Raw genomic sequence first — 22,797 nt, forward strand, 5'->3', positions numbered from 1 at the left:
TGGAAATCAGAATGTGATACTCCTAGAAGAGAACATCATGTGAGTGCTGTATATGTATATATATATATGTCTTTGTGGGAGGGCTGTATTTAGATGTATGATTATATGTGTCTTTGTTTATGAGTGTGTGTGAGTGACTGTGACTGTGACTGTGTGTATGTCTGGTTAATGTATACATTTGTGTGTGTGACTGTGTGTCTTCTTAATGTATGTATTTGTGTGTGTGTGTGTGTGTTAAATGTATATGTGTGTAAGTGTATGTGCATGCGTGTGGAGGCTAAAGGAAGCATTAAGGGTCCTTTTCCACCATCACTGTCCTATTCCCCTGAGGCAGCATCTCTTTCTGAACGTGGAGCTAGGCTGGCAGACACGAAGCCTTAACAATTCTGTCTCTGCAGCTATCACATCGGGGGTCAGTCCTTTTTTTTTTTTTTGAAACTATTTTTTTAATTCAACTTTTATTAATTACATTTTATTCATTTTGTATCCCCCCATAAGCCCCTCCCTCCTCCCCTCCTGGTCCCACCCTTCCCCCTTCTTTCTGCATGCATGCCCCTCCCCATGTCCACTGATAGGGGAGGTCCTCCTCTCCTTCTTTCTGATCTTAGTCTATCAGTTCTCATCAGAACTGGCTGCATTGTCAGGGTTCTAGGTTATCTCCATGAATAGTCCTTGGTTGGAGTATGAGTCTCTGGGAAGTTCCCTGTGTTCAAATTTATTTATGTAGCCACAACCTTGTTTTTGTTTTTGTTTTTGTTTTTAACATGGGTGCTGTGGATTTGAACTTAGGTCTTGAGCTTGCACAACAACAAGCATCCTTTATGCCATCCATCTCCCACCTGTGAAGATTATACCTTGAAAGGGGTTGTCATGTTAAAATGATGCTGTGAGAGTAGACTTCAAGTCAAAATGACTGCATCCTTATGAAAAGGCGAAATTTCGCAGATGCATGCATAGATGAGATTTTGGGAAGACACATGCATCAATAATCCAATATATGCCCACATAAAGCCTTCCCTAACAGCCATCAAAGAAAACCAGGGGTCATCTTGACTATAGACTTCCAGTCTGCAGAACTGACTGCAGGCTGAACTTGGTAGGATTTTGCTACAGCATCCCTGCATCCCTAGAAAACTCATCTCAAATGACAATAAACTCTGTGGAGTTGGAGATATAGTCTAGCAGCCATGCATGTACTGAGTTTGCTCAAGGTCCTGCTTAAATCCCCAGCACCAAACAGCAACAAAAGTAATAATCTGGTGTCTGTTCAAAAAGGATGTAAGGATGCATCACACTTATCACTTATGCTGAACAGATGTACAATCAGTAATAGAATCTAACTGGCCATTGTATTTTCTCTTTCCTATTTCAGAGCATCAAGATACTGCGATAAAAAAATAAGATTGATGGAGGGAGTTTGAGTACACTGCTTCTTGTGTGAGATTTGACCATGAAATAAGTCAAAAGCAGTGCAGACAGACATAGCAGGGAGTGGTACCCTGGGGATTGTGACAGCATAGGAGACATCTTTTCACTAGCTCAGTGAATACACCTCTGTTCCATTTTATGGTTTCTCTGTAAGACTTCTTCCTGAGAAAACTTAACATGCACTTAGGGAGACGAGACAAATGACCACCTATTGGAGCTGGTGCCTTGGTGAACACATTTTTTTTGCCAAGTACTTACTGGCCAAGAAATTATTCTGCTTCATGAGTTTGTGTGCCTTGGTCTCCAGGGTGGCAACAGTCTCTATTGCCTGGAATCGGTCCAACACCACACAGGAAGAGAGATTGGCCAAGATACCACCCAAGAACTGAAAGTGTCCAGCCCCCACATGGTTAAACATCTTGTCCAGCATCCTTCCTGGGGACAGCAAACAAATTAGAACAAATCAACTTCTCTTTCACTCCAGTGCTTGCTATTTATACAGTGGGCAGCACAAAAATACATATAAAATTAAACATGTTTCTTCATTTAAAAATAGCTCAAATAAGTCTACTTTTGTTTATACACAAAATTAAATATTTGCCAATAGCAAACTCTCATATATATACACTTTCTTTAATTTTTCCAATTTGAATGGAAAATTACTGATTATTGATTTTCATGAAGGCTTTTACCTAATCAATAGATAAAATTTTGATGGCTCTATTTGGCAAAGGTAATATCTAATATATTACATTATATAATTATAAAATTATTATAAATATATTATGTATAAATATATTTTAGTTTGCTGTCAGAAAATATATATACATATATATGTACAAATATGTACATATTCTGTAATGCTGATAGCTCAAATGAGGAAAAAAAATCAAAGAAATTACTGATTTTCATGAAGGCTCTTACCTAACCAATAGATGAATTTTAGATGGCTCTATTTGGCAAAGGTGAAAAGTAGGAGGATAGGTCTTTACAGGAAGTAGGTCACCAAGGCATTGGCTTTGCCCTGACCTTTTCCTGCATGACCTTTCCTCTGCTTCCTGATATCATTTAAGCTGTTCATTAAGGCACACCCTTCCCATCATGATGGAATGACATCTCTGAACTCTGAGTCAAAGTAATCCTTCCTCCAACAGGCTGTTTATATTAGGGATTTCATCACAACAAGCAAACCCTGATAATTTTTTAACTCTAAACATAAAAATTGCATTTTTTTTTTATAATGGAGGTAACAAATGTTACAGGAATGATGACAAGGAATTTTCCTTAATTGTAGAATAATAATCCTAGGATTAAAGAACCACAGAGGGACTTGGGGAGGGGCATGCGTGCAGAGGGTGGAGGAAGGGAGGGATTGGGACGGGAGGAGGGAGGGAACTCCAATATTTGAAAAAGCTGGGGGTGCCCGTACAAATTTGTCATCTTGGTGTTGGGTTAGGGATATAAGAAGTGGGGACAAGGCTAGGCAAAAAGCAGCCAGCCCCAGGTTCAGGGAGAGACCCTGTCTCAAGGGAATAAAGTAAGGAGCAACAGCGAGGGATGTGAGATGCTGCCTCAGGCTCTGCATGTACACATGGGTGTGTCTATACGCACAATATTAAATAAGCATTAAGATTAAAAATATTTATTTATGTCTTCAAACAATAAGCAAGGCAGGAAAGATTTGAAGATCTGAGATCTGAAATAAAAATGGGTACCCAGGAATCCTGCTACTGAGTATCACTCAAAACTAAGAAACTCAAATCAATTTAAAAAATTAATATTCATGGAGATAAAGAATAACCAAAATTCACAAAAAAAAAATAAAGACCAACAAAAGACACACAGTATAGTTAATAGCAGGGAATTAAAATATAATTAGGCCTAATTACACTGAAAATAGACTTTCAGTAAAAGAGCTAGAAACTACCCAAAAAGATATAAATGGAAAATAACAACAATTTAAATAAATTCATGGGAGATGAACCCTAGATAAAGAAAATCAGCATGAAAAAAAATCACAAAGTAAAACAGACGGCTCTAATGAAATCACAAGTGGAAAAATCTCACATCATGAAATTTGGTTTAATACTGGAAATTAATGTACAAAATTATCTTCAAAATGGTGTGTAATAGCTACAAGAATTTTGTATGTCGGTTTGGAAACCATCCTCAAACTACTCCTTTCAGTATATGCAAACCTTCCCAAATCTGAAACTCTTGTGTTCCAAGCATTTTAAGTAAGAGATATTCAACCTATCATTACCACTTTTGCAAATAGAATATTCACCAGTTATTTTTCAATAAATGTGTCATGCCTAAACGAACACTTCCCTTCTCTAGCCTCCCTGATGTAACCAGAGAAATGCATATGTGAACAAACTTTGTGACATACTTCTTCAAACCTTTAAGGTTAGAGTTAGTGAAACAGGAATGAAAAGAGTAAAGGTAAAATTTCATAAACTACATAGTCAATGGAGTAGGATCCAAGCAGCGCAGCCCTGGACAGATGAATCCAACCCAAGCCATCCACACACCCTTACCATATGTCTGCAGATCTTCAGTGAGCTTGTCTGTATCAATATGCAACTGGCTCTCTACAAAGTTTCTTATAAATTTGTTTCTCAGAGCATCCTAAAATAAAGGAAGGAAGCTTAACAGAAATGATTGCATCATGCCTTCTTGTTCAATAATACTTATCAACTTACTCCAAGTGTGATGACACAGAAAAAAGAAACATAAAATGTATCCACTTAAAAGAAGTTTTATACAGGTTGGTTGTCAACCTGACAAAAGCTAGAGGCATTTGAAAAAGGTGAATATCAGTTGAGAAAATGTTCCCCACCAGATCAGCCTGGTGGGCAAGACTTTGAGGCATTTTCTCGATCAATAACCAATGTGAGAAGGCAGAAATCATTGTCTGTGGTGCCACCCTGGTGCTGCTGGATATATATATAAAACAGGTTGAGCAAGCTATGAAAAGCAAGCCAGTAAGCAGCACTTCTCCATGACGTCTGCTTCAGTTCCTGCCTCCAGGTTCCTTCCTTGACTTCCTTTAATGGTGAACCATGATTTGAAAGCATAAGTGAAATAAACCCTCTCTTCCCCAAGTTGTTTTGGCTCATGGCATTTTATCACAGCAATAGAAACCCTAAGATAAGACATCATACTAAGTCTTGAACCTTGAAAAATAAAGATAGTGATTATAAAAATTATAATTACAATGATGTTCTAATACTGAAAATTAGTAAATTTGGGCAAATTTTCCTAACGAAGCCACAGGGCTATCTTTTCTTTCCCATGGTTCCTCCTCTGTGTCATATTCGTGCAAACCTGATGTCTGCAGAAAGGTAGTGGTCACCCAAAAGGACTCCAGCCGCTCCCAGATCTTTTCTTAGGCCTGATTGCAAAACGCAGCTTCTGCCTCTCTTTCCTCTCGTTGCTCTTATGTTGACTCGCATGTCAATGGCTTTGCTCCAAAATTAATCTGACAATAAAATTCTACAGTTTGGTTTTGCACTGGGTGCAAAATCAGAACACTTGGCCATACCCAACAACCAGCAGGAAAACTGCAGACACAGTGGGTCTTTGTGCCAGAATTAAGATGTGAGTGCTATAAAATGTGCCAGTTCTGGAAAGGTGAGATGGCTCAGTAGTTAAAGACTCTTGCTACCAAACTTGATGACCTGAATTCAATTCCCTGGACCCACATGGTAGAGAGAATACACACATGTATACCTAAACAAGTTTTATTTTTAAGGACTTTTGGGTGGATAGTGACAGTTCTCTTTGTGCAACCTCAAATGGCAGCACATTAGGCCTTCTCGTGAGATCTGTACCCTCTGTGATTAACCCCTTTCCTTCTCCCCCCTGCCTTGTCCCTCAGCAGTTTCACCTAGTCCGGACTCTGGAGAAAAGTCTGTGTTATAAAGTCTGGCTGCTTGCTCTTTCTTAAATCTTGCCTGTCTTCCTTCGCTGGGCCTCAGCTATTTGCCAGACAGTGTACAGGGTTCTTTATTACACATTAGTTCATTTAATCTCACAAGAATTCTCTGGGGGAAATTACAGCTACCTTTTACTGGAAGGAAAATCAACTGTGGAACAGATGGGGCAGAACCTAAAAGTGGTAAGGACTCCATCTAGTGGCAGAGCCAGGCTTGGACTTCACGATAAGCACTGACAGCTTTCCACCAGCAAGATCTCAAGTCTGAGAACAGGAAGTATGAAATAAGGGGGAGATAGAAAGACCTGGAGGAGCTCCAAAAGGAGACCAACAGAGAAAAAAAAAAAGTTCCCCAACCAAAGACCATGGATGGAGAGGACCTAAAACCCCTGGTCAGATGTAGCCCATAGACTCAGTCTCCAACTGGATTCCCTAATAATGAGAACAGGGACTGTCTCTGACATAAAGTCAGTGGCTGGCTCTCTGATCACCTCCCGCTGGGGGATGCAGCCTTGCCAGGCCACAGAGGAAGACAATGCAGTCAGTCCTGATGAGACCTGATAGACTAGGGTCAGATGGAAGGGGAGGAGGACCCACCCTATCAGTGGACTAGGGGAGGGGCATAGGGGGAGAAGAGGGAGGGAAGGTGGGATTGGGGAAGATGAGGGAGAGGGGCACAGCCAGGATACAAAGTGAATAAATAATAATAAATAATTTTTTAAAAAACAAAGAGTAGGAAGTACTCTGTGACTAGAAGGCCTGAGTAAGGTCTGTAAGGCAAGTGCGTGACTCTAATTTCTGACATTCTTATGAGCGCTGCTCAACCAACTGCAGACTTCTTAGGCATCAGGCTCCTCTTTCTAGTGTTCTCATGTTCTAGTGGCACCTTATGCACTGTTGCCTTGGTAATTACAATGCAGGATGCTGATCTTTATAGCTACAACAGAGACCCTAAAAAACCTACAGTATCTTCTGTTTGGGTCCATTACAGAAAAGCTGATGAGACCTGTGTTAACAAAAGAATTCATGGGCAAACAAATTGAAGAAGAATACTGTTACGGAACTAGATGCCGTGTTTGTGACGGCACAAGGCTGGCTGCAGTCTGGAGCCTCGTCTCCTCATTTTATGTCTGTCTCCTTGCTTTGTGTTAGATCTGAACATCATCGCATGCTCTTGCCTCAGTTCTTTCCCAGCTCCTGCTCCTTTTGCTTTAGCAACTGTTGTGGTGGTGAAATTCTTTCTTTTCAAACTAATATCTTTATTTATTTATTTATTTTGGATTTTTTTTTTGGGGGGGTGGAGGGTGGGTTGAGACAGAGTTTCTCTTCGTAGTAGAGCTCTGGCTGTCTTGGACTTACTTTATGGGGCCAGGTTGGCCTCAAACTTCCAGGTGCTGGGATTAAAGGTGAGTGCCACCATGCCCACCTCAAGCTAGTGTTTCTTATTCTCTGAAAGCTTCACGCATTTATACAGTGTCTATTGATCATATCCATCCAGCACCACCTTGTCCGACTCCCCCTAGCATCCCCTGTCCCATCTCTCTCAGTCTCATATCCTTTAATGTGATTTTTCTTATAATTAAACTTTCCGAGTCAAGTTAGTACTCCCAAGTGCATGTGGGTGGGCCGCAACCCACTGGGGCATGAGCAACCTACCACCATCCGAATTCCCTACCAACAGCCACATTCCCAAGGGCTAGAGATTAACTGCTCTTAGAGAACCAACCAACATCTTTGCATCCCTGGCCAACCGCAAAGCTCAGCTCGCTTACATTCAAAGATGCTATTATTTCCTTATTCTCAATGCAAAAGCCTGTACAGTGACTAGATCACATCACATGGCTGGTGTAAGCATGGGAACGTGGACTCACGCCTACCCATTGTGGCTCCCAAGTCTACAGCATGAACTATTTGTCCAGTGGGTAACGTGTAGGTCAAACATGGACAAAAATGTGGGCAAATTATCTCACATCACTAGATTTTCATGTTATGATTCTACAAGTGCCCAAAAGTTACTTGTCGGCCTGCCTAAGCAATTATAAGTGATGGCTCTTGGGCTCTGAAGAAATGGGCCAGTTTAAACCATATTTGTCAATACTGGAGTATTATTTTTATTCACATATATTAATTATATGTAATAATGGGTTTCATCATGACATCTCCATATATGTACATACTAAATTGTATTATATTCATGCCCTATGGCCGTCTCTCATTCCCCTCCTATTCTTGCTGAACCCCTCCTTCCCAGACAGTCCCCTTTCTGCTCTCATCTAGTGTTTTGGTTTGTATTTTGTGTTTCTGTTTTGGGTGACCCATACAATGTAAAATATTTTTAAAACATTAAATTTAATAAAAAATTTTAAATATCAGTATTAGTAAATTATTAGTTTTTACATAGTGCTAATTTGCATGGGGAAAACTCTAAAAAATCACAGATTTTGAAAAACCTATCCAACCACTGACAACTTTGCTAGTCAACTGTGGGACCCAAGCATGCTTCAGAATAGTTAAGTTTTCTACAGGGACACTCCAGAATCTCAGCCAATCAGCAGGGGTGGGTCCCAGCCCTCAGTCAGGCGACATACCTGCAACTGGCTGAACACTCGGCCACTCCCACTTCCCTGGAAAACGCTGGCCATCTTCAGAAGTGTTTCTGATAAAATTTTTATCTTATCCACGAAGTAAAAAGTGTAATTAGCCTGCAATGTAGAGCACATGAATATATGTCTTTAATTGTTGTGTCAAGCTAGAACAAGGCAGCAAACGGCATGCGCGGCATGGTCATTACAGCATCAGAAATCTGCATGAAAGTGTCCCAATGCCCTCTAAGGAGCCTGGGCTCTCAGAACTGTCTTCTAGATCTTCCCATCACATACTGTCTGACACTTACCACTTTATCCCCAGGGTTAGGCCCACTGGTGTGCAAAGGAAATGTCTTCATACATCCTGACTAAGAAAAATATATTTGCTCGCATCTTCACCTACTCCAAAATATGTCCTCAACTAGTAGCTATATGTTTCCTTCCCAACACTAGCAGACATTAAATGTTATTCCTTTATTGCTGCTGGCAATAAATTCTTACACAAGTTTTCAAAACTAATTTGATGTTATAAAATTATACACAGTCACAAGCCCATAAAAATGTTTATACCTTTTTCCTCTCAGAATAGTGTGTGTGTGTGTGTGTGTGTGTGTGTGTGTGTGTGCACGCGCGCGCATGCTAGGAAAACAACTTAAATGAGTATAAAGTTGTATCCAAAAGATGACAGTTGCAACAATTACATCTAATATTGAAAATTGTCTTTTATACTATCAAAAAAGCAATAAGGAAGGAGAATTTAAGGGTCTGATCATTTCTCCTAAGGGTCACTGGGAGCCTCTTCTGCCAGTACGGGACGTAAAGAACATTCACTATAGCTAACAGAAGAAGCCTCTAACACTTCATTTCAGTATTCAGGAAAAGCAAGTGCAGAGAGTGTTGTAAGCACTAAGCTAAACGAATATATTGCTGCTTTGGCAGGAGATTGAGTGCACATCAAATGTGCAGTATGTTGTTTTAAAAAATCACGCAGGCATGCAGGTGTTGAATACATTACAAAAGCAAATTTGCTCTACAAATTAGAGACTTATATGAACTCTTAACTCTGATATACAGAATAGCTGCAGACACATATGAATCCATATGAGTGTGTGAATATGCATAGATATATAGAGAAAGCAATATCAAATTCAATATCCTAACTAAAATTTTGAAATTTAAAACATTATCATTAATCATATTTCCTCAAGTTTTAAGAGTGTATTGAATAAATTACCTTATAGACAATTAGAATACTATTAGTTATCAAATGTATTGGGTATAACCAAAGTTCATATCTAAATATATTTGTTATTAACCTGAAAAGTAAAGGTTAGTCATGCATTTAATACATTAATAAAAATAATAATACAGGCAGGTGATATTCTTGCTCCTCCCAGCCCACCAGATTTTACAGTCTACTAAAAACTTTTCTAATTTGAAAGATTACAAGGTAGGGTGTGGAGGTAGTTAAAAGGGGTTGAAGGGTGGAAATGGAAGGGGGAAATGATACGTTATTTCAACAAATAAATAATTTAAAAACATATAAGTAAAAACATAAAACAATATCCAAGGAAAAAAGAAGGAAGAGATTAGTCAAGATAAATATAAAGCATAAATGATTTACAGAACCAGAAGATTGGGAGATTCCTCGGCATAAATAACACAATGTGTAAGTCTCTGGGAAGCTCAATTCCTGGTTATTTAATATTTGCTGAACGACTAAAATTCATCTAAATCATTTAATATACCATAAATAATGAATCCTAGTTTGCTTTCTATTGCTGTGATTAATACCATGACCAAAAAGCTACTTGGGAAAGTAAAGGATTATTTGGCTTACAGGTTACTATTCATCCCCAAGGGAAACCTGGGCAAGAACTAAAGTAGAGCCCACAGAAGAACACGGCTTGCTGTCTTTGGCTTGCTCAGTTACCTTTCTTATATAGTCCAAGCCTACCTGTGCAGGAATAGCACCATCTACAGTGAGCTGGGCCCTCTTATATCAGTTAGCAACTAAGAAGGTGCTCCACAGACATGGCCACAGGCCAATCTGATCTAGGCAATTCCTCAACTGAGGTTCCCCCTTTCTGTGTGACTCTGAGTTATGTCAAATTGACAGCTGAAACTAACAAAGACATATAGATAAATATAAAATAATTTTAAAATTCAGGATAATTTGTATATAATAATATCAGCAATGCTACCAAATGAAAAATCCTGATAGCACATATTGAGATATGAAGTCTGGTTTTATGTTTGATAATACAGATGCTAAAAAACAAAATGAAAAATCCTCATCTATAAACTATACTCTAGTTATTGTATTGATGGAAAAGGTATGAAACCAGTGACCAATCTGATGAGGCCCTTGGTCACCAAGAGCACAATCTTCAAATGTTATGAGTTAAAAAGAAGAAAAAGAAGAAGAGAAACAAAAAAGGAACTAGAAAAATGTTTAATTAGAAAAACCCTTGCCTCATAAGCATAAAGGCCTGAGTTTTGATTCCCAGAATTTATGTAAACCGCTAGGTATGGGTACATGACACCGGAAACACCAGCAGTTGTGGTGCAGAGACATGAGAATCTCCCAGGGCATGCTGCTCAGCCAGACTAGCCAAATCAGTGAGCTCCAAGTTCAGGGAGACCCTGGCTCAAACATAAGTCTGGCCAGTTTTGATGCAGGACATAGCGAGATCAATCTCAAACTAACAGGAAGCATCATCCATGCTGTTGGTTTCAGTGTGAGAAGTTGCTCCACAGCCTGCTAGGGGATCAGATACATCAGCAGGCTTACCCATTGCTGGACTGTACATGTTGTAATCCCAACCCGTCAGGCAAAATGCACCCTACTGCTATACCCCTGACATAGCTATGATGGGATTAGCCAAATGCTCTCTGATCAGATTTGAGGCCCATTCTACAAAAGGAAGCTCTTGCTTGTCTGGTATAGTAGATCTAGTCCAAAGCCCATGATCATGAAGGCGCAAAGCACTAATAGGAAACTTGCTGTTGGTAAATTGCCTTCTAAATGTTTATGTTTATACCTTAGATTTGTGGTACCCACAGCCTTGGTCAGAGAAGCTTCTTTCTGCAGTGGGCAGCAGTTAGTACAAACTCATATCTGGTGTCAGCACTGAGACGAAGTGTCTGTGAATGTTCATCTCTAAATGGAACTATATCAGCACTCTCTACCCCCAGGCGCAGGGAGCATCATGGGACAGGGGAGAGGAAAGAAGGTGAGAGCTGGAGAATGGGGAGGAGCGCTGTGAAGTGCTGTCTGTTGAACATAACAGGGTTGTTGTACACACAGACTCAGAGCAGCAGTAGTTGTCTGCCCAAGGCCTGCGCAAGATCAAGTCAGCCAAAATTCCCACAAGGATCAGTGAGTGGCACATAAGGGTACCCACCCCTGGCTTAGGAGATATTCCAACTGATACAGGTTTGTTTGTTTGTTTGTTTTTAACTTAATAATGATGAAAAAGTCCAGATGGTCCATAAATAACTGTGTTTGAAGCTAAACTTCAACCTTTCCTCAGGATGGCAACATGCAGGGCTACCCTCTCTTGTGAGGCAGGGCAGCAGGAAGCCACAGCTGCCAGTGAGCTTAATTATGGGAGGGTAAGATGTCCTAAGCCAAGGTGAGCTTCCCACCCGACTCGGAGTGGCAAAACGTCAACTCTAGTGTAGACTGCCCTGGATATGTGTTACGGTTCACATAACTACCACGGAGAACACGGTACAAAGAGATACATGTAAAAACATGGTAGATTCTTTTCCAAGAAGAGGAGACCCTAAACCAATGAGTTTAAGATAGAGAATTCAATGAAATATTTAATCTACAGGAATGCAAGAAAAAAAAGGAACAAAAAAAATGACATCCAAACACAAGAAGTAACTTAGATATCCTTAATATGATCAATGGTGTAAAAAAAAAAAAAAAAAAAAAAAAAAAAAAAAAAAAAAAAAAAAAAAACAGCACCAACAGAAGGCTATGACACATATGTTACCAGGAAATATTAGTCAGCAATAAAGAGAGTAAATTACTATACATAAAATTTTAGGGAATTAAGCTAAATAAAAATAAGTCAGTGCCCAGACCTTTCCTACTAAATTATGTCACTTTTTTAACAATCTAGAAGCAACAAAATGCAATAGACATCAGGGGACTTCAGACTAGGGACTTGGAAAGAAATGGGTTGAGAATGATATGGCTGGGTATAAAGGGATAATACCAGGGACTTGGCAGTGATGGGATCATTATGTCTCTGACCTGAGGTAGCTACATGAACTAACACAGTGATGACTCATACTCATAGGCAGACACACCCACAAGTAGAAGGGAAACTGGGATAACTGATTAAGAGTGAATTACAGCAATGTCAGGACCTGGGAAATTTGGTAAAGGGGCGTGAGACTCTTCGGCTACCATGGACAGTGCGTGTAAACACAATGAGCTCAAAGACAAAGGTTGACTTTTAAAAGGATTCAGATGCCCAACTGAAATTGCCTAGGGAACAAAAATGGGCTAGAATAGAAGGAAAAGAGGTGAGCTGGGGGAGGGAGGACGAGAGAACAGAGCTCAACTAATTTAGAAGAAGAAAGTATGAAAGGAAGGAAATAAAGAGAGTGTTGGGGGAAAGTGAACAGAGATGAATTATTTTGAGAAGAAATAGAAGGAAGGAAGGAAGGAAGGAAGGAAGGAAGGAAGGAAGGAAGGAAGGAAGGAAGGAAGGAAGGAAGGAAGGAAGGAAGGAGAGAAGGAAGGAAAGAGAAAAAGAGAGAGAGGAAAGGGAGAGCTGCTTTCAATGGACTAAAATTGAGCAAATAAGTCTACTGCTTCAGTTGAGTTGACATGGCAGCCTAAATTCTCTTGTAATAATCCTTTTAATATACATGGGAAACTACAAGGTGACTAGGTCATAGAATAAAATAACATCTCTGAGCTTATATTTTTCTTGTTGTACCTAATATTTTCCTACTTTTGTCTTTACCATTCCAAGGAGAGTGAGGAATTTTAATAATAGAATTCTAGAGCTATCAGAGTAAATCAAAGTATCTTTCTCCCTTCCCTGCCAAAAAGGAACACCCCCAGTTTCCACGTCATACAAGAAAACATTGGACAGATGGATGCATGGCTAGATGAGTGGATGAACAGAAAAGTAGGTGGACACATAAACAAATGGATAAAGATGGATTTTGAAGAGTAGATACTAGGGAAGATGCAGGAGGTTCAATTTAAAGCATTGGAAGAACCAGGCTTGTCAAACACACAGACCCATTTTCTTTAATGGAAGGAAGTAGATAACACCTGGTCACCTGGAAGGCTGGAGCCCAACAACCTAGTGATCTTTTTGCTATTCTATGGAGCCAGTCTTCCTGAGTAGCCCAAAATTCTGAGCACTGTTTAGACTCTTCTCTTAAGCTTAGTTTCTCAATGAATAGAACCCATCCTTATTCAAAAGGTCCCATGTACTAATAAAATCTATCCTTAACCTTATTATAAATCTTTCTTCCTTAGGCCCTAGCCTGAGCTCTGTTTATCAGTCAATTGAACTTAATCTTACTGTAAGGGTCGTGGGTGCTTTGCTACCTTGCTGTGGAATTTCTATGTAACTATGCCTAAAGCTTTGTTGTGATAATTGTCATGTGAAAACATTTTTTTTCCAAAGTTTTACTTTGCTTAAATATATAAGAAGAATAAACTACAAGATAAAACTCTGGAAGTTTTGACCCCATGACTGCAAAATTGGTGCTAAACCAAGTTTCATTCTTCACTTCATATAAATCATCTCCTCACAGGCCATGAAGCTTGTGGGGTCCCTGACAGAAGGAAAGTCAATAGTCCCACAAACAAAATGGGCTGGACTTTGACATTGACAGAGGGTATGGCTTGACATTCTTTTCCTCAAAGGGAACTGAATGACCAGATAACTCCAAGAAGGCTGTTGGTTCCAAGGTCATGAGTTTGAGTCCTGGCTCAACCACTAACTCATAAAATCCTTGAGTAAATTGTCTTTCCCATGAAGGTGACATATATGTATAGTGGACAGAGTAGTAAACCCAACTCTCACAAAGAGTAACATGGCTTTTGGTTGGAGCCTTCGGAGACTGATGCACCAACCAAGGAGCATGCATGGAGAGGACCTAAAACCCCTGCTCAAATGTAGCCCTTAGGTATCCCAGTCTCCATGTGAGTTCCCTATTGAAGGGCACAGAAGCAGTCTCTGACATGAACTCTGTTGCCTGTTCCTTGATCACCTCCCCCCTGGTGGTATGATCTTACTAGACCACAGAGGAAGAGGATTCAGGCAGTCCTGATGAGACCTGATAGACTAGGGTCATGTAGCAGGGGAGGAGGACTTCTCTGTCAGTGGACTAGGAGAGTAGGAGAGAGCGAGAGGAGGACAGGAGGAAGAAAAGGTGGAAACAGGAGATGAGGGAGGGGACTACAACCGGGATAAAAAGTGAATAGATAAATAAATGAATAGATAGATAGGTAGGTAGATAGATAGATAGATAGATAGATAGATAGATAGATAGATAGATAGATAGATAGGTAGAAATCTGCTTTCTGATTGTGGGAATCTCAACAGTGATCTGAGAGAAAGTTTTCAGTGCCTCAGCCTGGGGCAAGGTTTTAGGTGGGTGAAAATGTACAACATGGAGTCATTTATTGAAACTCAGCAGTATTGCCTAGGGTTAAATAATTACATGTTATGAAAGACATGTCAGACATAAATCACTGTAAAACACCAGATTTCTAAGGAATCAGTCCCCGAAAAGCCTAAGGATGTGCTTGTTCTGTGAGACTAGATAATATACAAGTCCCTGGAGATGAATGAACAGTGCTCCACAGGGACAACCTCAACCTGCCTGTGAGTTCCTTCAAACACTGCTCTGAACATGTTGACAGACCATGTGGCAACTGCTGGCTCTAACCCAGGCCTGGGCAATGTCTACTCTCTGACATATTCCACCTGTGATAAGCATCCAAGCCAACTACTTCATGTCTACTCATCACTTCTGTTTTTGGCTATATAACTACTAAGTGGTAAGAACAGCAATGACGTGTCTTCACCTTTAAGCAGTGTAGTTCATTCTCTTCCTCCAAGTGATGAGCTTCTACAGACAGACAGCGTTCTAAGGGTAGGTAGAAGGTCACACTTAATGTTACACAGGCCTGTATAAAATGCAGTCCATGTGCTCAAACAGCTAACCAGGGTGCCAACTGGTGAAGCGCAGATTGCATATACAGGATCCTTACTGTTTGGTGGCCAATAAAAAAGAACCCCAGCAATGCAGGCCCCAAACTTCACTTTGAACCACAGGTTTTTATTTAATAGCCAACGTGCTTGAAAATATGGATTGCCCTAACCTTTATTATATTGGATTAATAAAATGAGCCTAATTGTACTTGGTTTTTGTGAGAAATTGGCAAAAAAGCATTCGGGAGTGTCCATTCTCACACTCAGACCTTTTAAAAGTATTCAATGAACAACAATTTTACATCTGAGACAATAAAATTATTCATGTTAGAATTCCAGAACTATGAGAACTGTAACATGGTCCATTTGCCATCCCCTCTCATTCAGATATGCTCAGCAAATCGTAGAAAGATGATACTGAAGATGAGCTCCACCCTGTCACGGCCTGATATACCAGCTCCAAAGCTTGAGGCTCATCTGTGCATAGGAAGCCATTGTCGTCATCTGCTCTGTCTCTCTATGTCTCCACACCTTGGCCAGTTACATTGAGAGAAGAAACTGAACTCTATTCACGTATGAATTCACGAAAACATTGAAGTGTAGCAGAAATATATTAAAAAAGGCACTGACTGTGAAATCAAACAGACCTGGGAGTGAGTGCTGGCTGGCTCTACCTTTGCAGAGATATTCAGCCCTAAAACTGTCTGTTTATCTGGGAGCTGAAGATCACAACTGCTGTTCCCTAGAGCAGATCTGAGGCACAAGGTTCTCAGCCAGTGTGGGCTCTTGGTGTAAGGGTTCCTTTTCCTGTATCTCTTCTTCCTCCTCCATTCAAATTTGTACTTGATTAGAAACTATACTTGAGAATTGATGAGCTTAATAGAAACTCTGTCTCAAGAATCTCATTTCTCTAAAGAAACAACTTAAGACTCATTGCTCTCATCATCAAGTCAGCATCTTGCAATTCTCCCATCAACCCTGTTCCTGGTGACAAGGATGAACCCTGTAACCTTTCTCCTTTGGAAACTGGAGCAATGTTAAGCTTGCATACTTCTTATATTCTGGAGTACAGATGCTCAGGCACCTCTATGCCTTTTGCTGTGTTCCCTTCAGCGCAGTTTGGAACTCAAGTCAAACAAGAGAGGCAACTTCCACAAGGGTGTGTTCTGTTCCAGTCCCAAAAATAGGCCCTTCTCCCAGTCTCTGACATTACTGAAGTCTCCAGTGTTCTTTTTCTATTATTGGCCAATTCTCCCTTACTCCTATGCTTTTAATAGTAATAATCATCCATATTAAATTTGACCTGCTTTTTCACCTTCTTAGTCTCCTCCTATTACCCAAGATAATAACAAAGTTAACACTGTACTCAGAAAATGGTTATAACGGGGAAGAAAAGGTGACAAAATTCACTGTCGAGACCACATACGCATGCCAAGAATATGACTTCAATCGTTTTAGAAGGTGACAGAGGCATACCGCCACGGGACTCAGACGAGGAGAGGTTGTGCAGGCACACTAAGTGCTCTGTCTAATGTCTTGTTCTGAGGTAGACTCTACCCTACAGTCACAGTCACTGGGTGTGTCTGCTTGTCTGGGATCCACATGGTTTCCGCTCTTGGCTCATGCTCCCAGCACAGATCCTAATATGGAAAGTTCCTGAACTACAGGGAGAGCTGGAAATGGGCCACCACCCTTCAGCTCCCTCATTCCTCACTACAAGCTGTCCTTGGTCTGCAGAAATCTGCTCAGTCACGAGCCCTTAGGCCCAAATAAAAAGGCAGGTCTAATATCTGCTGCCATGACCTCTGAGAAAATAGCTGTCAAAATGAAAAAGACATTCTTGGCTCTCTGGCCCAGGAGGTCTCTTGTGACCAAAGAGAAGAGAATGCTTGGCTCAGTCCTACAGAAACATTTTAATTAAGAAAGCAGTATGAACAGCACTGCTGCCACCTCCTCCATCTGGCCTTGAAACAAAAACCTTTATATTTCAGTGCATGTCACTAATTCAGCACAGGTTCCCATTTGCCCCCATTGCGTCCTGCTCGTTCTGCAGAAGATGCAGGGGATAGGGACTGTGCCCTGCCCTGGCTTGGTCAAAGGATCTGAATGATACATGTGGTGGGCATCCAGGTCTCATTTTTCAAATGGTGGAAAAGAATCCTCTTAAGAGAAACAGTGAGGCTGAGGCCACACATAATTTGGCAAAGGACTGCTCAAACCCTGCCTTCCCAACTGGCACATATTTCCTGACCAAGAGATTTAATTCTGGTGCCAACCTCAGCTTCACAGATTGACCCATAGAAAATTATCCATTTGCATTACATTGATATTTTTCCAGAAAAAAAAAAATGGTAGTTTCCTGTGTTTCTTTTGTTTTAGGGTTTTTTTTTTTCTTACTTTCCTTTTTCTATCTAAGTTAAGGAAATAACAAAGAAACTAAGAGTAAGCAGCAGCCATAGCTGTCCAAGATCCATTCTGAAAATTGTCATCATCAGACCACTATCATGTGGTGCACAAAGCTTAGAGTACATATGAACTAAACGATACAAGTCAGTCAAGAGACACAGTTAGCACAAGATGTACGGCGCTGTTGCAGCCAGGACATGGCCTACTGTTTTATACTAAAATGTTTTCACAAGTAGAAGACACTCTAAAATAATAATAAACATACAGTATACCAAATACACAAGAGAGTAGCGTAATTATTTGTCATTATCAAGTATAGTGCTCTATTTTATAAAGTGCACCAGCATTATCACAAACACAGGAGCAGTGCATTGTGCAATGACTATGTCACCAGAGGGCAGCAGGAATTTTGCAGCCCCACGATAACAGTATAAGACCACCACCGACTGCATGATCCATCACTGGCTGAAACTCTGCAGTAGGGAGGATGGCTTCCTTGTATAGTTCCAATCACTCCAACAGCTTGCACGGCATTGTAGCAAGTATCATTCCGCTATGTGGGACATGTGAGCGTGTGTTTAAACACCAGAACCAATTTTCATAAAACCAAATGACCATAGTTGACTGCAAGAATAATTTCTCAGAGGAACAATGGCATGAAGTCAGCCTTCTGGGTGCAAACATAAGACAGCACATGGTCTCCAGTGGCGTCAACTAGGTAGAACAAGACAGCGCTCAGTCTGCACACATGTAAACAAGCAGCGCAGACACACACTTCTATTACCACCTCTAAACTCCAGGAGCCAGGCAAGAACCAGCAAGATCTTGTCTGGTTCTTCTGACACCCTGTTCTCAGAATATTGATGCAATAAGGGGCTCCTCTCTGACCCTGTGTCCAGGCGTCTGGACCTCTACATCAATGTCTACGTTTCACATTGTACTATTTTTTAGTTTGCTCGGGTGTTCGCCTTCTCTTCTACACTTCTGAAGAGACCACCATTTAAAAACAAAATACAGTATATAATATAATATAAATATGTTAATGAAATTAACATATATCATTATAAAAAATTCATAGCCTTTAAAAAGAAATAAAGCTGAGATAGAGATATTTTCTATGAAATTTCTGAGCTATGGGAGAAATTAGAATGTTTCATAAAGACAGGGCATTGCCTAGCATTAGCATTGGCCAGAGAGCTGCTTTGAGCATCCCTTGAAAGTGTGACGCCAGAATGAAACCCTTGAGCAGAGCTTCAGACAGACAGAGCAACTGCAACAAACCATAATTAAATATCTAGATAGCTAGCATTCCATCATAGGAGCTTAGGTGTTTAGCAAATACCCCTCCTAAAGGACATTTTAAAGTTAAAAATAGTAAGTTTGTAAATACTACAGGGGGAGCACTGAGGGCTGTGTAGCCACTGGGCTAAGTGACCAGTGGCAGGTACCCAAGAGACTTGCTGTGAAATCTCACACAAGTCACAAGGGAAAGAAATCTAGTTCTCTTGAAAGTCCATTGGCCCAAAAATAACTCACTGGTCCTACTATCACACAGCATATCTAAGTTACCACTAATATTTTAAGTTTGGAGTTTGTCATTCATGGAGCAGGATCTTCTGTATTTGAGGATAAAATCAAATTGTTCCTGCGTCCTTGGAAAATGACCCTTCAAGCTGCCCGCAGGCTCACAGCCCACCTGGAGACAAGAAAAACACCCAGGAAAATATAGCATAATCATTTACAAAGAAACAAGATAAGAAAGTCCCCAACAGAAGAGAATTGTTTTAATGCAATTATAATAGGAGGCCTTCCAGTAATGATACTAGAGAAGCTATACAATATATTAAAAGGTAAGCGAACAGAACTACTCTTGTGGCCTTCTCATCTCACGTTATTCTCCATAGGGCCACCTTAAAGCTCATGGTCCATTTGAAAGACATCACTCACCAAAACGACATAGGAGGTCAGTTTGCATGTGCCTCTCTGAACTCTCTCTTCAGTATCAGATGCATCAAGTAAAATGGATTCAATTCATTCCCAATGTTTTCCTGGAACTATGTTCCCTTAGCTGACCTGAAATTGTCCTTTCTGTAATTGTCCTCAAATTTTGATATTAAAGTTAGTGAGCTCATTGCATTAGTGATTCTAGGTAACCCTCCCTTCCTCCAGAGCATTCTCGAAGCTAACTGCTCAGCAAATCCACACATAACAGCAAGAGTGACAAAGTAATGTCAGGACACAATGAAGTGGAAAGAATAGAAAGGATGTTATGTAACCCAACAAATAGAGAAAATCCACTACACATATAAAGATTTCTTCCTCATACAGTGTATTGTATGGCTTATAAAAATGTTACGTGTTTTAACTTACCTTTTGAATGACCTCATTAATCTCTGGAGAGTTTGGTGTATACAGTATTTTTCCATGCAACACAGGTTTTAGAAAAGACCATACCAGTGCACCATTTGGAGACTGTAGAATTTCCTGATAGAGCTTCAGACAAAATGGTGCTGCCACAATTAAAAGAAGGTTAAAATTATTAGGTGATCTGGGTTGATATAAAATGTCCAGTGATATTGGAACTGAAATACACTTCCATTAGGCCTTAATTTTCAATGAAATGACTCAGATATATTTTCATGACGTAACCCGGAAGCGGAGCAAGCTGGCAATATTTTCCTGTCCCTGACTTAGCAGTCTTGTCCCCTAGGAAACATCAAGACCCCACCATCCAGGCTATTGTCTGCAATAGTGATGGCTCAGACCCTTAAGAATGAGATTGGGGATTACTTTCCACATAGTTTTAATCAAGAAAATTCTTACTCTACTAATCATAATATTGAGAATAAACAGTCCATTTTCTTGCGAAGTTGGCCCTAGATTCCCTTTGATGATTCGTACAAAACTATCATGATCAATACTTTCAGTATATTAAATCATACAATGCTGATTCAAACCATTTCCTGTGGTGGCTCTTACTGTAAAGCTAATTGATTGCAATAACAAGTCTACTTAAGTTGTTTAAATGCATTGCTAATCACTGTAATGATTGGCAATCAAGTATTACAACATTTATTAAAAACTATGATTACATCAGCATAACCAGTTCTTTTACCCAAAAAGTGAGCCTTGAAAAAGCAGTGTTATCTTGTCCTTATGTCATGACTCTGTTTGGATCATTGCATTAATTTCTTCTTTCCAAAATATCATGAACAGAAAAAAATCTTTTCATCACAAATACAATAAAATTGATAAAATAATACCCTAAAATATAAGCTAACCATATAAATACATACTAATCCTTGCATCCCTGACTGGAGAGTTTATTCTATGTTTAATAACTTGCTCTTTAAATTACAAGCTTGATAGAGATGGGAGAAATTCTCATCTTAGGAATAATCACTGTATGCATAGAGCAAGAGACTTGAATCCAAGAATCATCAGTGATTTGTGAACTGAGCAAACTCAGATAAGTAATCTAATGTTCTCTGAACTTCTGACATGCCCTTTGGAAAATGAGGCTTGCATTGTTGTGTAATGGTTTCTGTGACAACCATTTAGAAAAAATAATATATAGAAAAGGATCAACAAAGATTGGCCCTCAATTAACCAACTGACTGGATAGATGAATGAATGAGATGATGGATGAATGGATGGATGGGGGTGGTAGATGAGTGGATGGATGGATGGGTGGATGGATGGATGGATGGATGAATGGATGGATGGATGGATGGATGGATGGATGGATGAGAGGATATATGGAGGAGGGATGATCAGTCAAGATTCCCAAATGCAAAACAAAATGAAACTAGTATTAGAGAAAGAAGAAACAAAATTTGTTAAAGTTAAATAACCCTGATATATGTCTTCACTACCAAATTACCTCAATATTTGACAGTCATACAAATTATTCATCAGCTATGGAATACACTGGCCTACTGCCAGATGGTTCTTAATGTTGTCATCAACATTGTTTGCCCTAGGGTATTAAAGGGGTTGGGGTTTCAGGTGGGTAAAGTGTTTTAGATTCAGTTTTTGGAGACACAGCTAAGAAGATTAGCCTGTGATCAAGGGCCCTGGGAGAGTCTACAAGGAACTATTATGCCAGGACTCAGTGAGTGCTGAAAATGAAGGAGAAAACGCAAGGCCAGAATGTGCCAACAGAGGTCAGCCCAGGAAGAACACTATTGCCATGCTCACCCAGTTGTTACCGTACAAACAAACATACCCATATTCAGGCGGCTCTTACTTGAATCATGAGGAATATTGAACTTCTCTTTGTCATCCTCCAAGAGTTCATTAACTCTGGGTAAATTAACAAACATGTTGGAGTTGCTGAGGAAAGACTCCTGGTTCTTACAGAGAAGCTTCATCACAGACTGGAAAGAGGAGAAAGCTGAACTTCTGCCTTGGCCATTCTGGGAAACCTGAGCACAAGAAAAGCAACTGCCAGTTACTTATGACTTCAAACTGTTTTCTCAGATGGAAGCATAGTTCCATCTTTGACTGAACATACAGGAGAAACAATAGACACTGCTTGAATCTGTCCTCTTCTTGAGAAACCATTACAATGATTTTTCTCTGGAAAATATGTGATTGAAGGGGAAAATTACACACACATACACATATTCACACAAACATATTTGCACACTCACATTAACACAAACACATTCACACAGTAAAACACACGTTTATATACTCACACATTCACATACATTCATGCACTCTCTCACCCACAAACACTCATACACACATTCATGTATGCATTCACACTCTCACACTCAAGAACACATACACACATCTAAACATATACTCACACATTTGCATTTATACACGTACCTCGTTACACATACTCACTCCCAAACACGTTTGCACACAGTTGTAAGCTCTCACATTCACATACCTATTTAATGAATGACCAGTAGTCATTCATTAAATAATATGACTCTATTAAATAAGTTAATAGTCGTAGCATGTGTTCACACTGCTAAGCTAATACTGATTCCTGACAGCTACCCAAATTAGCCAGTGGATGAGTACATGCACATACTGTTGGCAACGATTCTGGGCACATCATTATCTGGCCCCTCCTGCATTTCTAACTGACCTTACCCATCCCTGGCTGGTTCCATCCCAGGCAGAAGAACTTCAAGCAAAGCTAACATCAAACCACTAACCTAATTCAAGTCTGTGTTTGCATTAGGCGAAAATGATCTGTAATTTGTAAGCCAAT

The 22,797-nt window shown here is 40.0% G+C and overlaps 1 protein-coding gene across 1 annotated transcript in view; it reads right to left on the bottom strand.

The window, feature by feature from the left end:
* Abca13 (ATP binding cassette subfamily A member 13) overlaps window positions 1-22,797 on the bottom strand; it is a 463,272-nt gene that overhangs the window by 313,584 nt on the left and 126,891 nt on the right. The window contains 5 exon segments of the mRNA XM_055624041.1: window positions 1,687-1,863; window positions 3,969-4,059; window positions 7,957-8,070; window positions 19,935-20,074; window positions 21,814-21,991. Coding sequence (XP_055480016.1) covers window positions 1,687-1,863; window positions 3,969-4,059; window positions 7,957-8,070; window positions 19,935-20,074; window positions 21,814-21,991 — 700 coding nt within the window.

The sequence above is a fragment of the Psammomys obesus genome, unplaced genomic scaffold, assembly GCF_907164565.1.
Source record: "Psammomys obesus unplaced genomic scaffold, mPsaObe1.curated_primary_1811, whole genome shotgun sequence".
Taxonomy (NCBI): domain Eukaryota; kingdom Metazoa; phylum Chordata; class Mammalia; order Rodentia; family Muridae; genus Psammomys; species Psammomys obesus.